This window comes from Cyprinus carpio, chromosome A11 (assembly GCF_018340385.1).
Source record: "Cyprinus carpio isolate SPL01 chromosome A11, ASM1834038v1, whole genome shotgun sequence".
Taxonomy (NCBI): domain Eukaryota; kingdom Metazoa; phylum Chordata; class Actinopteri; order Cypriniformes; family Cyprinidae; genus Cyprinus; species Cyprinus carpio.
In genome coordinates this window covers 19,629,500-19,649,477 of record NC_056582.1, presented here as the reverse complement: position 1 = coordinate 19,649,477, position 19,978 = coordinate 19,629,500, and the positions used below count along the sequence as shown (strand labels likewise).

General features: G+C 35.7%; 2 protein-coding genes across 7 annotated transcripts; both read left to right on the top strand.

The window, feature by feature from the left end:
- Window positions 1–748: 748 nt before the first annotated feature.
- On the top strand, window positions 749–11,572 carry LOC109060597 (sortilin-like). 2 transcript variants are annotated; one of them, XM_019077764.2, is made up of 19 exons: window positions 749–805; window positions 2,682–2,755; window positions 2,920–3,023; window positions 3,736–3,897; window positions 3,976–4,049; window positions 5,065–5,114; window positions 5,222–5,349; window positions 5,705–5,849; window positions 6,456–6,611; window positions 6,698–6,804; window positions 7,158–7,260; window positions 7,554–7,725; window positions 7,928–8,118; window positions 8,259–8,448; window positions 8,553–8,669; window positions 8,883–8,991; window positions 9,465–9,577; window positions 9,844–9,964; window positions 10,057–11,572. In XM_019077764.2, the coding sequence occupies exons 4-19, from the start codon at window positions 3,841–3,843 to the stop codon at window positions 10,069–10,071; spliced, it is 1,848 nt and encodes a 615-aa protein (XP_018933309.2). In that variant the 5' UTR covers window positions 749–805; window positions 2,682–2,755; window positions 2,920–3,023; window positions 3,736–3,840; the 3' UTR covers window positions 10,072–11,572. The 2 variants fall into 2 exon arrangements, with proteins under 2 accessions (XP_018933309.2, XP_042622618.1); XM_042766684.1 differs by lacking the exon at window positions 749–805 and having other exon boundaries at window positions 2,926–3,023.
- A 1,074-nt stretch (window positions 11,573–12,646) lies between these two features.
- On the top strand, window positions 12,647–19,926 carry LOC109060596 (nuclear transcription factor Y subunit alpha-like). 5 transcript variants are annotated; one of them, XM_042766681.1, is made up of 10 exons: window positions 12,647–12,783; window positions 14,440–14,570; window positions 14,739–14,810; window positions 15,447–15,593; window positions 15,885–16,016; window positions 16,132–16,237; window positions 16,357–16,505; window positions 16,618–16,794; window positions 17,665–17,775; window positions 19,303–19,926. In XM_042766681.1, exons 2-10 carry the CDS (start codon window positions 14,499–14,501, stop codon window positions 19,360–19,362), a joined length of 1,026 nt encoding a protein of 341 aa, XP_042622615.1. In that variant the 5' UTR covers window positions 12,647–12,783; window positions 14,440–14,498; the 3' UTR covers window positions 19,363–19,926. The 5 variants fall into 5 exon arrangements, with proteins under 5 accessions (XP_042622615.1, XP_042622612.1, XP_042622616.1 ...); XM_042766679.1 differs by lacking the exon at window positions 19,303–19,926 and adding an exon at window positions 13,814–13,896 and having other exon boundaries at window positions 12,727–12,783; window positions 17,665–18,689; XM_042766678.1 differs by lacking the exon at window positions 19,303–19,926 and having other exon boundaries at window positions 12,648–12,783; window positions 17,665–18,689.
- Window positions 19,927–19,978: the final 52 nt, after the last annotated feature.

The following is a 19,978-nucleotide window of genomic DNA, read 5'->3' as shown; positions in this document are numbered from 1 at the left end:
TCTCAACAGATTCAAACTCAATTATTAGACTAAATTCTGTCCAAGATCCAACTGTTTCTGAGCAAAAAGGCTACATGAATTATATGTCTTTTATTGTGTCGACAGTTGTCTGTTAGTTATGTCTGATTTTGTCTCCAAGGATTGGAAAGCTTGTCAATCAAACATTTGCTTATAAAATGGCATATAAAATGCTGTTTGTTGTCTATAATACAGAAACAAGAATTAAAGCATGTTTTTTTTTTTTCATATTGGCTTTTTTAGTTGTATTTGTGTGACTACTTTCTGTTCTGTACTGGATGTTTCTTATTTTTAGCTATGTAAAGCTGTGGTTTGGAGCCCTGTTTTTAGTCATTATTATTATTTTTCTCTGTTTTTTTATATTTTTAGTCGCTGGATCCAGCCTCAATCTCATCCCTGTGGACTACATTAAAACAGCCTGTGGGGTTTAGTTTCACCACAGAAGCGTCTGAAAACCAACCTCATTAGGACTGAGAGACAATAATTATATAAAAGAGATTTTAGAGCCCAATGTGGTGGTGCTAATGAGAACGAGTCTGCTTTTGTTTCAGTGTGAATTTATTTTGATTTATGCAGGTTATTTTTGGAGAGAAACTTTCATATAAATTCATGTTTGCGGTGCAGGGGTATTATTAACATCATCCATCTCTAGAATTTTTAACTACAATGTTTATTTGCATCATACGATCTTTATTATGTCCCTCTACAAATCTCTTTTTTTAGTATATCACTTCAATGACGCTGAGTGGCTTCCGTGTCTCTGGCCTGGGTTGGAGACGGCACAGGGGTGAGTACTAATCTATCTGACATAAGAATACAGTACCATAGCATGTAAAAATCTCTCATTTTAAATGCTCAAGCTTTTGGTAAAATGAGGATTTTGGCGTCTGTCAACATCAACTGTATGCATGTTGCAATAGTCAAGGTGATAGTTATGTAATGTTTCACATTGGTGTGAATCACATTGGCGGCTCAGAAATTATTATGTATTATTAGACTCATTTTACTCACTGATCCCACCCATTTCTCCTAGAATCCATACCGGGTTAAAAAAGGTTTTGGGGTCAGTATGTTATTTATTTATTCATCAAGGCAGCATAAAATAGATTATTATTTTTTTAAAATGACTGTAAAAAGTAAGAACTGTTCTTTTGAACTGTTTTCATCACTAACAATAAGAAATGTTCTTGACAATCAAATCGGAATATTTGTTTGTTATGTTAGTTAATAGTGATTTTGTTTATATTAATTTTTTTTTTTTTTTTTTATTTGAAAAAGAATATTAATTTTTATTTTAATTAAGGTTAATGACATCTTTTGGGCCCTGACACTTGAAATTCCTCTCTTCTGGGATTTGAACCACGGCAAATTTTCTAATTAGTCCTCAATCCTTCTAATTCACTAAGTTACTTCCACTATGTTTACAAACCAGTAGGCGACTCAAAAAATGTGTAATTCGTATATGTTCAACCCAAGTCATTTAGCTACTAAAGCTTGTTCTGTGGATTGCTCCATGATCTGACTCTGCAGAATGTGTCCCTGTACACTCACACGTCAATGTGAAACCGGAATAAAAAACAAAGTTAATGTGAAACAGGAACAAATTAAGGCTCCAGAGCCTTAAAGACTCTTCATTGCCTGGCTTGAGGCGCCAACAACACTGGAGGGCTGAATCTGTCTCTTATAGAACTGAACCAAAGTGCAGCTGTAAAGCATGTAGAAACTGTAATTACACCTGCAGCCCAGCCTTCACCAAACAAAAACAACACTCGAATACATTTCTGTTAATAGAAACTAAACATTTTCAAAGAGCGGGCTCCTGTCCTTCTGAGACACCTTTTCTATTTGTGAGGCGTCATAATTAGCACCCTTTCGGCAATTATTTATTGTACCTCTAACAAATATTGTTCTGTTTAACTTGTTTTACTTTACTGTTTAACTTTTTTTTTTTTGTAGGGAAGTGACATGAATAATGTTTTATTATTTTTATTTTTTTTGAAAGACAAGAATCCCTCAAGCGCGTGTTTTAAAGAACCTTTAGTTTACATATTCAATGTAGAAACTATATGACTAGACAAAAAAAAAAAATTAGTGCAGGATGAGTCGTTAATATTTTTGGTCCATTTTTTTTCCCAGAAGAGAAAGGCTGAAACCTCTAGCCTAGCATATTTACTCTGCCATGAAAGCTAACAGACATTTACGCATTTGACGGGTTATTTTATCAAAAATGTTTGTTGTTGTAAATTTTCATTTAAATATAATAACTTGATCTGCCTTTGAAACGACTTTCCTTTTCCGAGCTGATAACACCTAAGCAGTGTGGACTATTGATTAATGAATGAAATGTGTCCATCATGGAAGCAGAATGGATTGTAAATACTATTTCATTTTGACATTAAAAGATAGAGACAGGAGTTAAATGAGAATGACTCACCGTCCAATCAGAATGTTCTGTGCAAGCAAGTGCCTGAACTTGAGTGATAGCTGGATAAATTAAGAGTGAAGGGTGAGATTGTGGCTGTGCTCAAGTCCGGGCATGTGTCCCGAAGTATCTCGGCCAAGCCAGAGTTTAAATCTCCATGAATGCTTCACTGCACTGTGAGTTTCTGAATGACTTTCACATGCACATGCTATAATATTCACCGTGTCCCTCTCCTGTGCAGGTTCTGCTGGTGCTGACCACATTCCAGGTTCCTCTTTTTATCATGCGGTTTGGTCAGTCCAGACTGTACAGAAGGTAAGAGTGTCTTTTAAGACTGTGTCTGAGTTGGGCAAATGCTATTAAAAACTGGATTTAGCAGTTTTTAATAGCATTTGTCCAGTGTAAATGTTGGTACACATTTGATTGATTTTTAGCAGTATCACATGATCCATAACTACCTCTTATCTCTTTTTGGTCAGTGAAAGACTATGGAAAGACATTCCAGGACATCACCGACCTTATTAACAAAACCTTCATACAGACAGAGTTTGGCATCGCGATTGGTCCTGAGAATTCCGGGAAGGTGATTATTTACTTCTCTGCTGCAATGTTGAACTGATCTGAATTCTGAAAGGAGTATGCCAGGTTATTTTCAAAGTAATGAAAGTGTCTGTGGTGTGCTGTGAAATTTTGATGTGTGGAAAAGTAGTCCCACTTCAGCTCTTCAGCTCAAACATACACTTCCATTCATTAGTTTGAGAAATTGATACTTTTATTGAGCAAAAGTGACAGTAAAGATATGTAAAAAGGTTTCTATTTCTAATAAATGCTGTTCTTTAGAACTTTTTAATCATCAAAGAATCCTGAAAAATATGTATCACAGTTTTCACAAAGTTATGAAGCAGCACAAACGGTTTTCAATATGATGATGATAATAATAAATGTTCCTTGAGCAGCAAATCAGGATATTAGAATGATTTTCTGAAGGATCATGTGACACTGAAGACTGGAGTAATGATGCTGAAAATTCAGCTTCGATCGCAGGAATAAATTACATTTTAAAATATATTTAAATAGTAAACGGTTATTTAAAATGCTAATATTTTTACAATATTACTGTATTTTTGATCAAAGAAATGCAGTCCTGGTGAGCATAAAAGACTTCTTTCAAAAACTTAAGTTTAATGAAGTTTTGGTGGTGTTGGTTTTTTTTCTTTAAATAATTGTTTAACAAGTTCCTGCACTTGAATAATTCTTAGATTAGTTACTGAACTGGTTCATGATCTGTCCCACAGGTGATCCTCACAGGTGATCTAACCGAGGGGAGAGTCACTAAAATTTTCCGTTCTGATGATTTCGGCAAGAGTTTTGTGACCTCTGAGCTTCCCTTCCATCCGTTGATGCAGATCACATACAACCCCAGAGACAGCAACATACTCCTGGTCTACAGCATCAATGTAAGACCTCTGATTAGACATTCCCTTACTGTTTTGTGCAAAAGAATATGTACTAACAGGGTTTTATTCTTTTTTCAGTATGATTTATGGCTGTCTGAGGACTTCGGGGCCAATTGGAGGAAGATCCATGAGACCGTTTGTCTTGTGAAATGGTATGTCCATAACTATGCATAAATGAAGCAGTAACAGTTGTCTCTGAGCTGTAGCCAGAGTTTTGACTACTGGCAAGGTCTGGGCCATATTGCATCTAATTCTGGCCCACTTTGACCATCTGATTGCCCAGTTTGCTTTTTATGCGACAGCTAAATATGAAATTTTATATAACTCAGGATGCTAACAAGATATGCTAATGATTAGCTTGCTTAGCTGCTACTAAGTAGGTTTTTTATATATCTCCAAGATTTATTGTAATAAACCCTGAAGCCTGCTAACTTAAAAATATGATTTTCCTCCCACTTTAAGAAAAAATGTTGTTCGTTGATGATTGCTGGAGGATGGTGGATGCATCTTTGAAAAAGATCTTAATATTTTTATGTGCAATATACAAGAGTTCTTCATCCAAAAAGTATTTTTTCTTCTTCGTTTGATTGATCACTGTGTCTCCAAGTGTGTTCTGATTTAAATACGTGTTGTGGATTTGAATCTCATCGCTGCCTAGAGCTCATTTCAATTTAAGTATTTTAATAAGGGGTAATTTCTGTTGACTGTCAAATGAAGCATGATCTATTTAAATTTAATTTTTAGAATGTACATTAGTTTGAGGTTACAGTTCTCACATGAGAGCATATTTCATTCTGTTTGTTTATCTAAACATCAAATTAGAGCTTTTTCATGTAACATGTGCTTTTTGAAATAGCCATGAACAGACCCATGTCATTCCAAACCAGAATGATTTATTTTGTTCACTCAAAAACAAAATCCCTTAGGCAGAATGTTTAAGTTTTCGTTTTTCATACAAAAAAACGTGCGTCTCCAAAAAGGACAAAAAAGCACCATTAAATGCATTCTAAAGCAATCCTAGCACTCATAAATAAATCTTAATTACATTTGATTTCATACACTGAAGAATCTGAGGCCTTTGGTTAGATCTGAACCGTCCCTAACAGAGATGGCTTTTGTTTGCAGTGGTGAAAATTTTTCATTGTATCTATTTGCCTGTCATTTCAGGGGAATGAATGACACTATTTTCTTAACCACAAACCCCAATGGATCCTGCAGTGAGTGGCTTTTTTTCAGTACAACTTTCAGGATCATTTGAACAATATTGGAAATTGATGCTGGCTGTTCCTCATTCGACATATTTTTGAATTTCTCTCTCTTTCAGGTGACCGGGGAACACTTGAATTGAGAAAATCTTTAGACTATGGCAAAACATTCAAAACTATAGGAAGCAGGATTTATTCCTTTGGCCTGGGTGGACGCTTTGTTTTTGCCTCAGTCATGACCGACTCTGTGAGTTCTCCCATTAGTTTTGATGAAGTGTGTACAATTCTGTTTGCTGCCTACTTAAATAACATTTAATAAAAAATAGATGCTTTCTTTTGACCAGAATCATTACATATACACTAATGTTCAAAAGTCTGGGGCTGTATGGCACGTTTTTTTTTTTTTTTTTTTGAATGACGTCTCTTATGTTTACCAAGACTGCATTTATAAGATCAAAAATACAAAATTTGGAAATATAGTAAATGCTGTCTATGCAGGCGGTATATAGCCAGGCGTCTTATTGGGTGTTTGACTAGAGCTGTAGTGTGTCGTGTGAGGTTGAAATCCCATGCAGATGTCAGAAACACTTTTTCTTTTTCAGGGTTCCACACGCATGATTCATGTCTCAGTAGATCAGGGGGAGACGTGGGATATGGCTCAACTGCCCACCGTTGGACACGAGCAGTTCTACTCCATTCTAGCCGCAAACTACGATGTGGTCTTCATGCACGTAGACGAACCTGGAGGTGAAGCGAAGTTTTATTGTTCTAAAAAAAATATTTCTATACAGTATTCAGATATGTATCATATTGCTTAGATCTGAGGTTTGGATCAGTGTTATTTTTGTTATATTTTCATACTTTTATAGTACTTACAGCAATAGCTGTAGCTTGTATTTAGCAAATTAGCTTTTCTTTTTATATTTTCAGTTTTCGTTTTAATTTTAGTTTATGTTTTATATATTATATTTTTATTTTTATTGGTTTGGTTTTTTATATTTTTGGTTTGTTTAGTTTTTATATTTCTATTTATATTTTCTAAAGCATTAAGCATTTCTAAAGTTTTGTATAGTTTTGTGTGATGTTTGTTTTTTTTTTTATTTCAATTAATGCAAACTGGTTTAGTAGTTATAGATTTTGGTAACAATAACAGCACTGGTTTGGATTTTGTATATGTTTTGAAATAAAACCTTAAAAATGAGAAAACATGAAAAAAAGATGACTGTTGTTAATACATGAATTTTCTGTGATGTGCATCTAATATTCCTGGTCAGCCAATATTATATGAATATATGATTTGTAATGTTGACATCATCAGAACCTGGTTACTAACAGTTGTTTTTACTCCATCAGACTCCGGTATTGGTACCATATATGTTTCGGATGACCGAGGCACAGTGTTCTCCAAGTCTCTGGAACGCCATTTGTACACCACTACAGGCGGAGACACTGACTTCACAAACATCACCTCTCTGAGGGGCGTATATATGAGCAGTGTGCTCGCCGTGGGTAAGGCTGTGACTTTAATCATAACACATTTAGGAAGAACTTCTATAAATCTCATATATTTGCTGTTGTGTATCTTCCCTCTCCAGATGGCTCTGTGCAGACAGTGATCACATTTAATCAAGGTGGAGAGTGGCAACCGCTGCAGAAACCCTGGAACGGAGTTTGTGACTCCACAACAGAGTACTCAGACAAGGTGAGAGCCTCACACAGCCACAACTTTATTCTGTTGATCTTGATGTTGCCAATGACCTTTGTATGGTGTTTCCACCAATGCAACAAATCATCAGTTGTGTACCCCAGCCTCATTGGGTGTTTCGGCCCTTTATCACAAGATCTGTGACCTGATCAGACCCAGGTGTGTGTCACTTTGTTACATGGTTACTTGGCAGCCCACACTGTGTCCATCCGCTTCAGTGGCCAGTTCCCTGTCTATCCTCCGCTGGACTTGTCCTCTGATGCCCTACTCCTTCAGCAGTTACTGAAAAAAGCACTGTGCAAATGTGTGTGATTTCATGTTAATCTCATATGCATCTCTGTCTCCTGCAGTGTAGTCTGCATATTCATGCCTCCTACAGCATCTCTATGAAACTGAACGTCCCCGTGCAGCCCCTCTCAGAGCCCAATGCCGTGGGACTCATCCTGGCACATGGTGATTACCGCCCACATTCTCCATCGCATGTTTTTACAAGGGAAAACGATCACTGACTCACATTCAGTGTAAACCTTCAAATAACCGTTTTCACCACTTCCAGCAATGTGAATAACAAAGAGAGTTTTATTAAGAGAAATCCACTGTGTTTAGTTCCTCAAACTACAGAATTGAAGTTAAAGTTAGTTTGAATTATTATTAGATTTTGTTATTATTTTAAACACTCTTTTATGGTATGATTGGGAGTTTTACAGGACTGCTGCATGTCTCTTTTCCATCTGCTCTTTCATCAGGGAGTGTGGGAGGTGCAGTGTCTGTGCTTTCTCCAGACGTGTATGTGTCTGATGACGGGGGTTACACATGGTTTCAGGCACTAAAAGGCCCCCATCACTATGCCATACTAGATTCAGGAGGACTGCTGGTAGCGGTGGAACACAACCCCTCACACCCCATATCACAGATCAAGTGAGCTTTCTGTCTTAACATTTCTGTATGTTTTTATTAATATATATATATCATGATTTGTTTAATTAATATATAAAAATAAATGTATTTACATTAATATTTATATGATAGTGCTTCATGATGTTTTAATTATTTAATTTGGATATTTATTTTGTATTTAATTCTTCCATTTTTGTTTATTTCTATTATTTCTTGTCACTAGGTTTTCCACTGATGAAGGTCAGTGTTGGCATGTGCATAACTTCACCGACGATCCAATGTACTTCACTGGCCTGGCGTCAGAACCTGGTGCCCGTTCCATGAACGTCAGCCTGTGGGGCTACAGGGAAACCATCATGAATCAGTACTGGGTTTCTGTCACCGTCGACTTCAGGCAGTTGCTCTCTAGAGACTGTGAGTGGTCTAATATTTCGAAAAAGCATTTCATAAACTAATATAAAAACATACAGAATCCAGTTTGCTGTGCATGCATCTGTTAACATTCAGAAAATGGGTAAACATTGCCCTGAAATGACCAAATACTACTGCTGCAGGTCAGGAAAATGACTACATCCAGTGGCTTGCTCACTCAAGCGATATTAGCGACCCCACTGATGGGTGCATGCTGGGATACAAGGAAAGGTTTTTACGGTTACGAAAGGACTCAGTCTGCTGGAACGGGCGGGATTACATTGTCACCAAGGAGCCCACGACATGTCCCTGCACCCTCACTGACTTTCAGTGGTACGAACACATACAGACTTCGTGAACAACAATGTGATTCATTTATAGTATTCAAGATGTACATTCAGTCTGTGATTCTAGACATCGTCTCTCTTTTCCTGCAGTGACTTTGGGTTCTACCATGCGGAAAACAGCTCCGTTTGTGTGGAGCAGCCCGACCTTATTGGCCATTCACTGGAGTTCTGCCTGCACGGACGCAAAGAGCAGCTCCAGACCAGCGGGTAACAAATCACTCTCTATTTCCACTCCACAGAGTTGTATTAAAACGTTCAGCAGGTGTAAGCTATTTTTGCATGTATTACTGAATATATAATGAACCTGATTATTGACTGGTTCGCATATGCAAAACTGTTGCGTATGAGTTAATGTTTTTGTCACAGAATCACTTAAATGCTGTAAACAAAGTGTTAACGTTCCCCTTTCTGTGACCATAGTTACCGGAAAATTCCTGGGGATCACTGTGAAGGAGGAATAACTCCAGAACGAAAAGAGATTGATCTGAGTAAGAAATGCGTTAGTAATTTGCTGAGGACAGAGCTACTGGTATGTTTTTATATTATTATTATTATTATTATTAATGTTAAAATATACAGTAAAAACATTACTATTGTGAAATATTAATACAATTTAAAATAATTTATTTTGAAATGTAATTTATTCCTGTGATGGCAAAGCTGAGTTATAATCACATGATCCTTCAGAAATGTTTCTAATATACCGATTTGCTGTTCAATGAATATTTATTATTATTAGCTATGTTGAATGCAGTTGTGCTGCTTAATATTTTTGTGGAACACACAATAAATGTTTTTTTGTTTTTTGTTTTAATTCTTTGATGAATAGAAAGTTCAAAAGAACTGCTCAAAAGACCTTTTGTAACAATACGAATGTCATTACTGTCACTTTTTAACAATTTAATGCATCCTTTCTAAATATGATAACCAAGAAACTGAGAATTTTGTTAAGCTTGTTTGAAAAAAGCAGCATAATGATCTTTCCCATTGTGCATTTTTCAGACAGAGGAACATTCATTCAATTCAGCTCCTATAATCGCTGTGGTCATCACTGTTCTGTTGATCAGTGCTGTTGCTGGGGTTATTTTCATCAAAAAATATGTCTGCGGAGGACGGTTTGTGCCACATTTTCCTAAACGTCACATACAGCAGTGCATGATCTGTATCTATTTTTAAAATTTAATTCTGCTTTAATATATTATTTTATATTAATTGCTGATTTTGTACCAGAAAAACATAATGTTGTTATTATTATATGATTGTTTAATCAGGCAACATATGAGCAAAGTCTATTTATTTGTATTTTCTATGCAGCATTTACAATTTTATTCAAATATCTGTCAGATATACGTCTCATGGCTTCTTTTTGATGTTTTGCTAGGTTCTTGGTGCACAGGTACTCAGTATTACAGCAGCACGCTGAAGCTAACGGTATCGATGGTGTGGATGACCTGGACACACTGGAGGTTGGCAAGATGCACTACCATGATGATTCAGATGAGGTACATACTGCATCTCACTGCTAAAGATGCAATATTTAATTACAGCAATGTCTTTAAATGAATCCTGTCGTTGTGTTTTTTGACATCCGTAGGACCTCCTAGAGTGACAGACAGATGGATCATCAAAAGACATAAGATTTAAAAGAGAGAAACCACAATGCCTGCTCTTCCCATGACCCTCTCTCTGTGTGTGTGTATCTGCTTGTCTTTCTGCCCAATCAATTTGTTTCTGGCTACTTGGGGACACATTTTCAGCGATTCAGCCCGGCAGGATTTGACTGCAAGGACAGAAATAGAGAAAAACATGCATTTTTCCGAAAGCGTCTCCCAAAGGAGCTTTCTAATCCACTGCTGAAAGAGTTTCAATCTTTTTTTTAATCATTTCATATTATGTATTTGGGATGCACAAAGGATTTGAAGCAGTTTTGTTGCCATATATTTCAAATTTATGCAAGTTGATGCACAAAAAAAATGGCTGACTTAGTAATACTTTGAAGGCCTCTGTAATTGGAGTATAATTTAGGGAAAAGAGGATACATCAGACATGAGCTTTGAAGTGTGGTTAAAACTGGTGTAAGTGCTTATTATTTTCATTGCTGGTTTCCTGCATCAGGTATTTAAATTCACCAAAGGATTTTCAGCTTTGTTTTCTTTGTTTTTCCTATTAGGAAACCAGGTCTCCTTGAACTCTGCTTTTGAAATCCATTGTAAAAATAGAAGTATCTTCAGAAAATAGCCTGCTCATTATTTGAAGAGTTACTGTATGAGCAGATCTGGATAAATATGAAGAGTTTAAAGGTAATATTTAACATTCCCTGGAGGTTTCACCATAGATGTACACTGAGACTCGTTTGTAAAGTTTGTAGGCTTTATTATACTAACATCCTGACGATAACAATTCGGATCTCCAAGAATCTAGTTTAGCAAAGCTTTAGTAATACCAAAAAACTAATTTTTCTTTGCATTCTGTCTGGTTCCCAGCCATTATTGTGTGCTTCAATATACTATGCACTTGGCATATCTTCTATGCACGAATAATGATACATTCTTCTTCCTTTTCTTCTTTCCATTGTGTGGTTTTCAATCATTTTAAAATGCCGGACCTTACATAATGGGTCTTAGAGACAGTGTGGTATCAGTCCGAGACCTTTTTGCTAAGTCAGCAATAATTGTATATTCAATAACAAGACAAAACTTTTAATGTTAACTATGACATTAAGTGTTTTTTTTTTCTCGGAACAACTCATCCTTCATTAGGATATCGACAATATTAAATGCATCTAGTTAGCAGCCTAATCAAATATGAAAATGTATATTTTTTGGTCTGTATTGACTGTCAACTCTTAAATAAGCTAATTTGTAGTCAGTAAGCTGATAAAGATTTGAGTGCATTTGTTTTTTGTTTTTTTGTTTTTGCACAGATAATAAAATAGATACCTCAGGTGTTATAGAAAACAGTGGACCACACATTTCATTGATGGGTTTGCATGTTGAAAGCAGGGTCCTCAGGTATGAGATGGGTGAACACGGCTTTTCTGAAGTCAAAATGTAAAATGCTGTACCATTAAATGTGACTGCCAACAACAATAAAATAAAATAAAAACTCTTCTTGAAGTCCACGCTCATTGGCTTGACTTGAATCAGATGCGTTCTTGACCCTGATGCACCAAGGTGAACTGAATTCATAAAGACTTTCAGAGGTGTATTGCATCCCTGATTACAGCAGGTGCAAAGACAACCCTGTTCCCTGTTTTGCATTGCACTGAGAAACCTACAAGGTCAATAAACAGCAGTTGGCTAATGTCAAACAGCACAGCATTTGTATTTTCAAATGTGTCAATAGAATGAGAGATGCATGTTTTTAAAGTGCAGAATAAATTCTGATTATAAACAGATTTCCCTTTTTGTTCACAGTTTAGAAAATAAGAATATCACACGAAAAAAAATATTTATCTTATAGAACACTACTATTCATATTTTATTTTATTGAATAAAATGTTATTAAAACAAACAGTGTAGTAATAGAATAGTTTTGTTTGCTGCAATTTACAATTTATATATATTTGTAATGGATCATTCATTCATGAATTTAGAAATGTAAAAAATCGTGCAAACCCACACATAAATAATCTTATAAAGTAAATATTAAAAACATCCTGAATTTTTTTTTTTTTGCATTAAATTTCTCATTTATTCATTAACTTCAGTTATTATTTATCGTTTATTTTTTATGTTGGCCTACAGGTTTTATTCTTACATTTTTATATATTTATTTAATAACACTAAGGTTCAATAGTTAACATGAGCTAAGCATGAACAATACTTCTACAGCATTTATTAATCTTAGTTAAATGTTAATTTCAACACTTACTAATGCATTATTAAAATCAAAAGTTGTGCTTGTTAACATTAGTTAATGCACTCTGAATGAACAATAACTAATGAACAACTGTAATTTAATTTACATTAACAAAGATTGATCAATACTGGAATAAATGTATTGCTCATTGTTTGTTCGTGTTAGCCAATACAGTAACTAACATTAACTAATGGAACCTTATTGTAAAGTGTTACCATTTATTTTAACCGTTTCTGTGTTTATTATTATGTAATATATTATTCCTGTATTGCTTTGGTCAGAGACATGGAGCGGTTGAGAGGGGGCGTGGCCTTCGGCTTGGAGGAGGGGCGTTTGAGCTGCTGTTCATCGCGCTTTTTTTTGCCAGTGCGCCATTTTGGATGAATGACGCGTCGTGTGATTGGGCTCTAGGCGCCACTATCGGAGCCAATCAGAGGTGCATCGGGCGGCGGCGAAGACGGTGAGTGAGCGCGGCTGCTGGGAGGGGACGGGACTCGGTCGGTTAGCTGGGGATTGGTGTGTGACCGACCAACCAAATGACTAAAATCATTATAAACAGGAATAGTGCTGTTTGTGTATGCCAAGGTCCACTGTGTGGACGGCATGCGCGCGTTTATCGCTTACGATGATAAACAGTGTCGATAAATGTTTCATTTTTATTGTTTTTCCGTTACGCCGAGCCGGAGTCTCACTGAGGCCCAGTTTTGCGCCGCTCTTTGTTAAATATTCGTTGACTTTCACAGTGCCTAAGAGCTCGATGTCTTGGTTTAATTTAAATAAAGATGAGTTAATAAAACAAACTATTCATGTGTGTTTGGTTTAAACCAAATATATATTTAAAAACTCGCTCGTAACGTACATGAAAACACTGAGGTCGAGGTGCTAATGACGCGCTAGCAATGTTAGACAAAGAGAAAAGGCAAGAAACCATAGCGTTATGTAAGTTACACCAAATAAGTAACGTAACTGCAATATTAAGCAGTTTTTAAAACGAGCTGTTTAAAGGGAAAAGTAGTTTCGTTTGTGAGAAACAACACAAGCGTCTGTGAGATACAAAGACGCGACGCTTGAAACTGATAGTAATAGAAACTAGCACTGAAATCCAAACGCAGTTTTTTTTCTTGTACTTTTAATAATAGTAAACATTTTGTCTATCGTTTCCTATATTTTATTTACATCGTTGTAGAATCACGCATTGCAACAGAAAATACGCATGTGATTCAATGCTATCTCGTCTTTAAAAAACTACAAATATGGTCTTACATCTGGAAATGGGATAATATGTTGCTTAATGCGTCATACTTTCTTGTAATGTCATTCAGCACAGCATTTATGTCAGTCGTGTAAATAAGTTAAGATTTGCATACATTTCGTGTGCAGAATAAAAAAACAGATTTTTCTTTTGCTTCTCAGATGAGAATGAAAATGTATCAAGTGTATACTGTCTCATTTCTTACTGTTTTCTCCCCTTATTTCTTAATTTTTTTAAGCATACAAAAACAATAATCCAGGACAAAACGCAGAACAGAATTATATTGAGAGTCTCACACTTTACTAATCACACAACAAAAAGGTTATTAAATCATCTTCTTTTTTTGTATGCATGTTTCATATTTTTCAGAGAGAGGGAGTAAAAATAAAAACAAAAGTGATTCTATTGTATACACTCTTATAAAAAAAAAAGTATCAAAGTTTTGGTATTCCTTGGATACACCATGATACTTAAAATTGTCATATTCATGTGCCATTTATATTTATATAGTACTTAAAAAAGAACCATGGTGCTACAAGTCTAAATGTTGTACCATGGTACCTTTTAGTACTTAATAAGTCAACAATTTAGTAAATAAATAAGTCTCATAATTTTTAAATGCTGTATTAGAAAACAAAGGTAACATAATGCATGATATATACAGGGAATTAATTTAATACACACTTTTAGAGAATTTACAAAAATGCTTATCAAATTTAAAGAAGCTGACTTGATACTAAAATGATGTTTGTTGTAAACCAGCAATTAAGTCAGTCATCCTCTTTTAAGCTTTTTGCATTAGATGCATGTGCTGTTGCATAACATTTCAGATTTACGCAACAACTTGTTGTTGGTATTTTTCAGACTTCAGTTCCGTGCTGATCTCATTACTCATCATAACCCGCAGCAGTCAGACGGCAAACATGGAGCAGTACACCACCACGAGTGGAGAGCAGATAGTGGTGCAGGCCAGCAGTGGACAGATCCAGCAACAGGTAATTTGTGACCTTTACCGACAGTATCTGAAGCGGATAATGCAGTACCCTATTAAATTTGCTTCAGCGATGCATAAAAAATGCATAGACTAGTTTTTTAAATATATCTAGTAATAAAGCATCTCAGTGTGTTTTTACTCATTCGAGAGTCCTTTATCTCTGGCCCAGGGCACAGTGACTGCAGTGCAGTTGCAGACTGAGCCTCAGGTAGGCCAGACTGCGCCCCAGCAGGTCCTTCAGGTAGTGGTTGGCTCTCCGAGCACCTCTGCTGTCCCCAAATCTCCATGCATGCCATCTCAACTTGCATTGCATGGAGATCGGTTTGCTAATATTGCATTGTATCAATGAAGAATGCAATGTTAAGATATCAGATATCTGTGACCTGTGCGCTTTTTGCATCTGTCTCAGTTTATTTAATCACTTACTCACTATGATTTTTAACAAGAACTTTTAGTGTCTAAAGAACGCTCACATGTATGAGTTTTTAGCATGCTTTGTTTTGCAAAATGCATTATAAAATCTACAATTACATAACAGCCGCACCACTAATTTTCTGCATTTCAGAAGTTCACATACACTGCATTTTCTTGCATGCATCTGTGTTTTGCATTGTCTCAATGTATATTGTAATGCTTACATAATATGCATATAAATATCAGTTGTCGCATTATACCTCCCAATAAATGTGTTCCTAAGATGATATTTAAATGCTTTATGATCAAGGCTTTGTAGATGGTGTACAACAGGTTTTTCAGTGTTTTGATCATGCTGATAATTAAATAAGATACTTTAGGCTTTATAAGGTTAACCTCAAAGGGAATTTATCTTTAAAGTTGCTGCAAAACTAATGAGATTTTCCATGCATCCTCTTTGAAGGTTCAAGGGCAGCCTTTTATGGTACAAGTCAGCGGGGGTCAGCTCATCACTTCTTCTGGGCAGCCCATAATGGTACAGGCCATGACAGGAGGACAGGGTCAAACCATCATGCAAGTACCAGTATCTGGTACACAGGGGTTGCAGCAGGTGGGTGTAGCTAATTTCACACTGAATTGTTGGTTAAATATATATTATTTTCACTAAAATATTTAATTTATCTAATAGTAGTAATAGCAGTGGTGCTCAACCATGGGGCTTCAGAAAACTTCCAAGATGACTTAAAATTATTTCAAATAAGACTATACAACAAAAACAATCAAGACTTCATTCATTTTTTGATTTGAAGAACCAGTCAGAAAGTTTGAGAACCACTGCAACGTAGTGTTCCATCAAAATATTAGGTATGAATTTGTAATGAATTTACCAAATGTGGCACAGATTCAGCTGGTACAACCCAGTCAAATCCAGCTTCCTGGTGGACAGACTTTACAGCTACAGGGTCAGCAGGGACAGACCCAACAAATCATCATTCAACAGCCACAGACTGCAGTCACTGCAGGACAGAACCAGGTAACTTCATTTGATCACCTTTTTGTGCAAATATGAAGGAGAAGCCTCTATAAGCTCTGCAATCTTACAGTTAAATACGAATTATTAATAAAGTTCATGAGAAATGTTTTCTTAGGGTCAGCAGCAGATCACTTTGCAGGGTCAGCAGGTGGCACAAACTGCTGAAGGACAGACCATCGTTTACCAGCCTGTTAATGCCGATGGGACCATCCTACAGCAGGGTAAAACTGCCACTCCTCTGCAAAACATTAACATAAACATCATGCACTTTTAAGCAGTTACTGATGACATGTAAATAATTAGCAATTTTTAATGATGCATTTTGTGATTGTCCGTCCAGGAATGATCACTATTCCAGCTGCATCTTTAGCAGGAGCTCAGTTAGTCTCAGCTGGATCCAACACAAACACCACCAACACTGGTCAGGGCACAGTGACGGTCACTCTTCCCATGACAGGAAACATGGTCAATGCTGGAGGAATGGTCATGGTGAGCACTTTTGGTCATTTTTATCTATTACCGAAAGTGAGTTTGTGCTATACAGCTAATCTGCTTAGATCACACTTCCTAACCTTATTGTGTGTGTTTATAATTGCATCAGATGGTCCCAGGGGCTGGCGGGTCGGTTCCCACCATGCAGCGCATTCCTCTTCCTGGAGCAGAGATGCTGGAGGAGGAACCTCTGTACGTCAACGCTAAACAGTATCACAGGATCCTCAAGAGAAGACAAGCCCGTGCCAAACTAGAAGCTGAGGGCAAAATACCCAAAGAGAGAAGAGTGTGTGCTTTTTTTACGACAATAACATTGACTTTTAATGGCTCTATCTGCAGTGGCATATATATATATATATATATATAATATATATATATATATATATATATATATATATATATATATATATATTATATATATATATATATATATATACATATTTATTTTTAATTGTTTTATATTATTTTGTTTATTACATTTAATATTTGTTTATTAGTTTATTAAGTTATTTTTTTTATTAGTATTTTATATACTGTATATAGTTTTAAGAACAGCAAAGCGGTCCTGATTATTAATTTTGTTTACCTTAATAATAACTGTATTAATAATAATTTAATTCATTTAAAAGAGTAATAATATTTGGCATATATACACACACACACAAACAAACAAACACACACATATCCTTTTTATTTTCTCTAGATATAATTTTTTTTTTTTTTTTTTTTTTTTTTTGTTATTTACAACATTTAGTTCAGGCTTCATCTTAAAACTCACATTTCTAAAAATTCTTAACATTTCTTTAAAGGATAGAAATGGCTATATAATATATAATTATTCTTATTTGTCCCATTATATATAAGAATATTAATACAAATTATTTATTATACTGCAGCTTTTATTGATATTCCTTGGGAATTTTGCTTAAGGTTTGTTCTTAATCTATTAAAATATTAAACTACTGCATTGCATATGGAATTATGTTTGACTATTTTTGTCTTGAGAACAGCAAAGCAGCTCTGATTATTCATTTTCTGTCATTTATTTAAAAATAGTTGAATTTACTTTATTAAAAATATTCATATTTGACAGGTTTCTGTTCAACACACCATGTATGTGAATATTCAGTATATTTTCTTTGCCACTCCCTTCCAGAAATACCTGCATGAGTCCCGTCATCGTCACGCCATGGCGAGGAAGCGCGGAGACGGTGGACGCTTCTTCTCTCCGAAGGAAAAGGAAGAAATGGCCATGCAGGCCCTTAAGGTGAGCGAGGGGCTTGAGCTCAGCTCTCATTGGGCAGCCACCTCTGCCCCGCCTCTGGGGTAAACTATCCAATCCCAGCTTGTGTCCTACCCGAGAGACTCTATACACCTAATTTAATTTAGACCATCCATACGCTGCGGCTCTGTGCCTGAGCTACCTCATGCGTCTGACACATTCATGTCCAAACTGTCTCCGTCTGTGAGTTAACTGACATTTCCAACCAACTAAACGGAACATGCATACTAAGATCTTAGTATATATGTTCTAGTATATAGTATGAGCAAATACAATGTACAGATTGGTCCCCATGTTTGTAACTTCTTGTAGCTTTTGTACTTCTTTCAATGATTTCACTATTTAGCTGCATATCTTTGTGTGCAGCTTAAAGATAGTATGTTTGAACTCTGCTAATTGGAAATGGCTTCTTTCAGAAAACTTCAGCTGTAAACATGGGTGATTAGCACAATTTACCCTGTCAGTGTTTAAGGTTTCTTGTCTTAAATGTCTGACTGCTACTTTAAAAGGAAATCTTCAACCTTGACGTCTTTGTTCCGTCTGCATTTCTGCCGTTTGTCCTACCATGCTGTAAACTTCTACCCAGACTGCTTGTGATAGTCACTGAATGCTGAGATGTATTAAGCTGTGTTTGTTTGTCCTTTTTACCATCTTACTGGTATGAATAGCAGTCATTCAAAATGATGTGTTTTCATTAGTGATGTATGGCTTGGCTTGCGCCCTTTAACGCTCTTCTGACTTTGCCCAGAGCTGTGGCTTTGTTGTTGCTTTTTCCATTTTATGTTCTTACAGCGGGCTGTATGTGGGCTTTTGTTTGCATTCATGTTTGTTACTTGATGATATATATATATATATATATATGCCCTTTTATGCAAATAAACCTTTGTTCTTGATTTATACTTGGTTAGTAACGCCTTGCAGTTTTTTACATGCTGAAAAAAAGTTCATGTCGAGTTTTGGTCATTTTGACCTGGAGAGGATTTTCTTTTCCCCATAACTAGTTAATACATTTCTCATTAAGCTGTATTATTACCAAATATTGGATTCAGTCTTTTCAACACCTTGTTTTCTTTCAGTTAACACATGTTTTGTAATTATTTTTGAAACTGATTGGTCATAGTCCTCATTGATCAAAAGAAAAAAAGTTGGTGGTAATATAGCATAATGAGAGTTTTATAAGCAATTAAAGCCAGACACCAAATTATGTAAAGGATTTTCAGCACAGCACAAGGGTTAAATATTACATTTTTATTGTGCATAGTTGCATTATAAGTCTTCAATATAAAATGTTATATATTTTTAGCTTCGTTCATTGATAAATAAATCGCATAGATGGTTTGAAATGCATTTTAGAGTTGAGTCAATCACTAATATTTTATATATCAGACACATTGATCAGAAAATTCTCATGGTTCTAACAGGTAAGAGTTCAACTCCAGTCACCCTCCCATAGCATGTCATATTGATGAAATTTTCATCATCATCTTTATTTATCTTCCTTTTTCCTCACAGAAATCTGAGCAGGATCAATCTGAAGAGGACACAGTGGGCCACATGATTCAGGTGGCATAAACTACCCTTTCCTCCACAAGTGTTTCAGTCAGTCCCTTATAATTTCAACACATGGTTTCTGACTTCCCCTGAAGTCATGTTTATAATTTTCTTTATTTCAGTTCTCGTATAGACTGAACAATTGTTTTTGTTTTCCAATACTGCCATGTAAAACATACAGATATTGGGAATTTGAGTTTGTTAAAACCTTCTCACCAGGCCAAAAGGTGTACAAGTGTTTTGTGTATTTATGAGGAACGACTTAATTTTAGGGTCAAATGTGTTTATGATTTGTTTAGATATTTCATTCCACTCCATTTCTTTATTTAATTAAAAACTAACATAAGAATTGATCACAAAAATGTGAATTACGGTTGAGTTTTGTACTATGAGAAGTTTTTACGTGTACTGGATCAGACTGTGAAATGTTACACACTTCTATGCACTCGCGCTTTTAGTTGGTCCACCGACCATTTGTACATCCACTCACTCTCAAACATCTCCCTTTAATGTAAACCTTTACTTATCTCTTTGTATTTTCTACTGATGGCTTCCTTATATCAAAATAAAGGTTGATGTTCTGTACATGGTGGCAAAATCTGCTTTTTAACTTTTGTTAAATGCAACGTTTTAGTTA